The 5,678-nt window shown below is 44.9% G+C and overlaps 1 protein-coding gene across 14 annotated transcripts in view; it reads left to right on the plus strand.

Moving 5' to 3' along the window:
- caskin1 (CASK interacting protein 1) overlaps window positions 1–5,678 on the plus strand; it is a 111,728-nt gene that overhangs the window by 101,240 nt on the left and 4,810 nt on the right. For 12 of the 14 annotated variants that reach the window (XM_051886147.1, XM_051886145.1, XM_051886150.1 and 9 more), the window contains 5 exons: window positions 98–199; window positions 533–671; window positions 793–1,988; window positions 2,092–2,881; window positions 2,991–3,495. In XM_051886147.1, coding sequence (XP_051742107.1) covers window positions 98–199; window positions 533–671; window positions 793–1,988; window positions 2,092–2,881; window positions 2,991–3,495 — 2,732 coding nt within the window. The remainder of the gene's footprint in view (window positions 1–97; window positions 200–532; window positions 672–792; window positions 1,989–2,091; window positions 2,882–2,990; window positions 3,496–5,678) is intronic. The other 2 variants (XM_051886149.1, XM_051886159.1) reach the window with 1 other exon arrangement.

Genomic DNA, 5,678 nt, shown 5'->3' on the forward strand with positions numbered 1-5,678 from the left:
TTGGTTTAGTGTGTATGTGTGTACAAAGGCCTTGGGGTGCTCAAATGTGATTGGTTATGGATCTGATGGTTTCTGGGACTCCTATATGTATTCTCAGGATTTAACAGCTATTGGAGTAACCAAACCAGGACATCGAAAGAAGATAACCTCAGAGATAAATAAGCTCAGTATTAACGAGTGGCTGCCTGACCAAAAACCGGTGAGTTTAACACTTTTCCAAGTATTATGGGGACTTTACATAGACGTAATAATTTTTATACTGTATTTTTATCTGTATATTCTATACCCTAACCTTAAACATAACCTTCACACAAAACCTTCTGCATTTTAACATTTAAAAAAATAATAATAATAATAATAATTTAGCAAGATTTAAAGCTGTTTTTCTCATGGAGACAAATGGTCCCACAAGATAAAAAAATTCTGGTGTTACTTTTTTGTAATTCCTACAACGTACGTAATGCACACACACACACACACACACACACACACATCCAGATGTAATTTGTTTTTATCTGTATTTGATCTGTAGGCGAATCTTGGAGAGTGGTTATCCATGATTGGGTTGAGCCAATATCACCAAATTTTAGTCAAAAATGGCTATGAGAACATTGACTTTATTACTGACATCACGTGGGAGGACCTTCAGGAGATTGGCATTACAAAACTTGGTAAGATAGTGGACTGGGATCCATAATCTTTAAGTATTTCAAAATGATTACACATAAAAACTTTTACCAAACTGCATAGGCCATGGTGGTTTACTTTATTTCTCTGACCGAATTTTCTTAGGACACCAGAAGAAGCTTATGCTTGCAGTGAAGAAGCTGGCAGAGATCCAGAAGGCCTCTGATGGTCGTAACACATTGCGTAAAAAACCCCCAGCCGCTCAGGAGGTGATGGCTATTGAGAGCCCACCCCATGACAGCGGAGAGTGTATGTCTCCTAAATTGAGCACTTTCCAGGACAGTGAACTGAGCGGGGAGTTACAGGCAGCTCTTACACGGCCTGCTGATGTGCAGGATGGCACAGAGGTGAGAACCAATAGTGGTCCGGGAGCACAGCACCGAGCCCGCAGTCTGCATGAGAACAGCATGAATAAGAGCCGAGACACAGAAGAGCCTAGCGGGCCACCCAGAAAGGAGGCACGTACCATGCGCCAGAGCAGCCAGGGAGGCCAGAGAAGTGTTTCATCGGCGCAGCCAAAACCACGTCAGTCTTATCCCCAAGGTGCAGGTCCACCCTATACTCCACCACAAACGCCCACCAAAACGAAGCCTCCCGCCTCACAGACTATGAGCAACCCACCGGGTAAGCCAAAACCTAGTCCTCAGCTGCTCCAGCAGACAGAGAAGCCCATAACACCTCGTGCTCACCCCCAATCCCCCACTCAAAGGTCCCATCCACACCCAGCTGCTCAGCCTGTGGAAACCATGGAAGCTGCGCCCCAAGGACCCGCTGTCTCAGTGCCACTCCTGTGCCTACCACCAGATGGTGATGAAGCTTGCGACGAGTATGGTCTGCCTAAGAAACGTGCCCACAGTCTGAATCGATATGCTATGTCTGATGGTGAGCAGGAGCGGGACGAGCTGAATGTTGCAGATTCAGGAGGAAAGTATGCCACAGTACAGCACCGGGTGGGTCGCAGCAACTCAGTGAAAGGGCAGGCAGACAAGAATGTCAACCGAAGCCAGTCCTTTGCACTCAGACAGAAGAAGAAAGGTCCTCCTCCACCTCCTCCCAAACGCTCTAGTTCAGCCATCTCAAGCTCCAGCAGTAATCTGACAGAAGTGCCCAAGGAGACAAGCAGTGGACCTCTTCTGGACGTTCCCTATCAACCACAAAGACGTGCTAGTGACCTGGGTGGCACTGTAGACACAGGCAGTGCAGGTAGTGTGAAGAGCATTGCGGCCATGTTGGAAATGTCCTCTATTGGTGGGGGTGCCAAGGGTCTCGCTTTACAGAAAACTGCAGGATACTATCTGCAGGTAAGATGGTTATCAGTGTGCATTTGGGATGATACCCAGCATTTATCATAAAAATGTCTGTTAGCAAAATCTGTTGTAGTAAAACATACTTGTTTCTCTGCAGGTGGGTTCTGCAGGAGCAAAGCAGCGTGATGCCATTGGACTGGATGGGGAAGTAGTGAACCGTCGCAGGACCATTAGTGGGCCTGTCACTGAGTTAGTAGCAGCTGCTAAGCGAGGACCACAGCCAGAGCCAGTCCAGGATAGACAACGCTCTGAACCCCAGCCAAGCTCTAGTGGGAGTTCAGCAGAAAACCTTCCGTTTGCTGAGGATGGAAACCTTACCATCAAACAAAGACCTAGACAGGGAAAGGATGAGGCTGAGGAGGGCCTAGAAATGTCATACTCTTTACCCCAGGAGGACCTTTCATGTGCGGATGCCACAGCCTCCCTGAAAAGGAGGGTCCAGAGCACCAAGCAGCAGCCAAATGGCACCAAGTTCCAGCTCACAGAGTCAAATACAGTTAAGCGCCGCCCCAAAAGCAAAGACAAAGATGCAGAGGAACAACTGGATGGGCAGATGCCCCTACCATACGAGAATGGGACTGGCACCATTAAAAGACGCCCTGTGTCAGAGGTGACCGTTTCAGAGCAGCCCCGACCACAGGAACATCCTGAGAACTCGCCCCGTCGGGACAGCGCAGACCTGGAAGGCCATGTCACTGAGAGTGCCCCTCGAAAGTCTGTCAAACCTCCAGTGTCTCCCAAACCTGTTCTGGCCCAGCACATAAAGAAACAAGGACCGCCGGCTGCCATCACCAAGAAAGCCCCGTTTCCTGGACCAACTGGGGCACCTGGCAGCCCAGGTACTACACAGTGCGGGCCTTTCACTTGCCCTGTCTTTACACAATTATGTGAGTATCCCATAAAGCCTTGTAACGTTTAAACCTTGTTGAGTCAAAGTCCGCTCAGTCAGTCTCTCTTCCCATCTCTCTTCCTATCTCTTTTCTCCTTTATTTACAGTTGAAGGAAAGAAAGTACCTCCTCCGATTTCACCAAAACCTACACCTCCTCCCACAGCTCCCAAACCATCCAAAAATGTTCTGCAGTCTTTAAATGCGACACCTAATCCCACTCCCATGCCCTCTCCAGCCAAGCAGACTGTCACCAAAATGGCCAGTACAGCCTCAACCCAAACCAACCACCCTGTCAAGGCTACAACCCCACCGGCTTTGAGTGCGCAGACCCCACACACACCTCAGTCTCCTCACACCCCACAGACACCTCAGACACCCCAAACCCCACAGACGCCCCAAACTCCCCCAACCCCCATCCCTACACCCCCTCCTGTGAAGCCCCCTCGCTCCTCAATCAGTGGAGTATCCATGGACAGTTCAACTGGATCAGCATTTGTCACAGGGCTAGTGACAGCAGATGCAATGCACCAGAAGATAGAGGAGACCAGTGCCTCACTAGCTGCAGCCCTGCAGGCAGTAGAAGAGAAGATCAAGGAGGATGGGCAAAAAGAGTGAGTGTCATGAAACATGATGTTAGTGACATCATAGACCAGTAGGAATCTAGTCTATAATGGCATCTAGTCTCAGGTTAGAATTTCTTTTCAAGTATATTTTCCAAGTCAAGAGTCCTTCCAATCAAGTCAGCAGTCTTGAGTCTACATCTGTGGTTATTAAGAGACTTCAAGCTGTTTTCCACCATTGGGTTGAATACAGCGAGTACCAGAATACTATAGTAATTATTAGTTACAACTGTATATTGGCAGGGCTTTTTTGTATTGACACAATCTATCATTGCGACTGGTAAATAAATTTTATAGCTAAAGGCAAATCTGTTCATAGCTTTTGAATTTATTTTCTTTTAAAGGGATAGTTCACACAAAAATACAAATTCTGTCATTAATTACTCACCCTCATGTCGTTCCACACCTGTAAGACCTTCGTTCATCTTCATAACACAAATTAAGATATTTTTGATAAAATCCGATGGCTCAGTGAGGCCTGCATTGCCAGCAAGATAATTAACACTTTCAGATGCCCAGAAAGCTACTAAAGATATATTTAAAACAGTTCATGTGACTACAGTGGTTCAACCTTAAAGGAACACTCCACTTTTTTTGAAAATAGGCTCATTTTCCAACTCCCCTAGAGTTAAACAGTTGAGTTTTACCGTTTCCGAATCCATTTAGCCGATCTCCGGGACTGGCGGTACCACTTTTAGCATAGCTTAGCATAGTTCATTGAATCTGATTAGACCGTTAGCATCTTGCTCAAAAATGACCAAAGAGTTTTGATATTTTTCCTATTTAAAACTTGACTCTTCTGTAGTTACATCGTGTACTAAGACCGACGGAAAATGAAAAGTTTTTTTCTAGGCCAATATGTCTAGGAACTATACTCTCATTCTGGCGTAATAATCAAGGAACTTTGCTGCCGTACCATGGCTGCAGCAGGCGCAATGATATTACGCAGCGTCTCTCACAAATGTCTCCATGGTTGCAAGGCACGCTCCCTGTGCAAACAGGGGGTCACAGGCGCTGCGTAATATCATTGCTGCACCCATGGTACGGCAGCAAATTTCCTTGATTATTACGCCAGAATGAGAGTATAGTTCCTAGCCATATCGGCCTAGAAAATTGCAACTTTTCATTTTCCGTCGGTCTTAGTACACGATGTAACTACAGAAGAGTCAAGTTTTAAATAGGAAAAATATTGAAACTCTTTGGTCATTTTTTAAGGAGATGCTAACGGTCTAATCAGATTCAATGAACTATGCTAAGCTATGCTAAAAGTGGTACCGCCAGACCCGGAGATCGGCTGAATGGATTCGAAAACGGTAAAACTCAACTGTTTAACTCTAGGGGAGTTGGAAAATGAGCCTATTTTCCAAAAAAGTGGAGTGTTCCTTTAATGTTATGAAGCGACGAGAATACTTTTTGTGTGCCAAAAAAAAACAAAATAATGACTTTATTCAACAATATCTAGTGATGGCCGATTTCAAAACACTGCTTCATGAAGCTTCGAAGCTTTACGAATCTTTTGTTTCGAATCAGTGTTTTGGAGCGTGTGTCAAACTGCCAAAGTCACATGATTTCAGTAAACAAGGCTTCATTAGATTATAAGTGTTTCGAAATTTCAGTGGTTCACCACTGGGGGGCGTGATTTTGACAGTTTGATACACGCTCCGAACCACTGATTTGAAACAAATGATTTGTAAAGCTTCGAAGCGCCATGAAATTGCCCATCACTACATATTGTTGAATAAAGTCATTATTTTGTTTTTTTTGGCGCACAAAAAGTATTCTCGTCGCTTCATAACATTAAGGTTGAACCGCTGTAGTCACATGAACTGTTTTAAATATGTCTTTAGTAGCTTTCTGGGCATTGAAAGCGTTAATTATCTTGCTGTCAATGGAGGCCTCACTGAGCCATCGGATTTTATCAAAAATATCTTAATTTGTGTTCTGAAGATAAACGAAGGTCTTACGGGTGTGGAACGACATGAGGGTGAGTAATTAATGACAGAATTTGTATTTTTGTGTGAACGAACCCTTTAAATTCATCACTGGGTCCGTGTAGACCAAATAAATCTATTCAGCCTTACAATTTGCATGTCATTGTTGGCCCCATAACTACTGCTTGCAGCTAATTTTTTGTTATTTTTAAAAGATATTTAAGTGTGTGTTTTGATCCACAG

The sequence above is a fragment of the Ctenopharyngodon idella genome, chromosome 3, assembly GCF_019924925.1.
Source record: "Ctenopharyngodon idella isolate HZGC_01 chromosome 3, HZGC01, whole genome shotgun sequence".
Taxonomy (NCBI): Eukaryota; Metazoa; Chordata; class Actinopteri; order Cypriniformes; family Xenocyprididae; genus Ctenopharyngodon; species Ctenopharyngodon idella.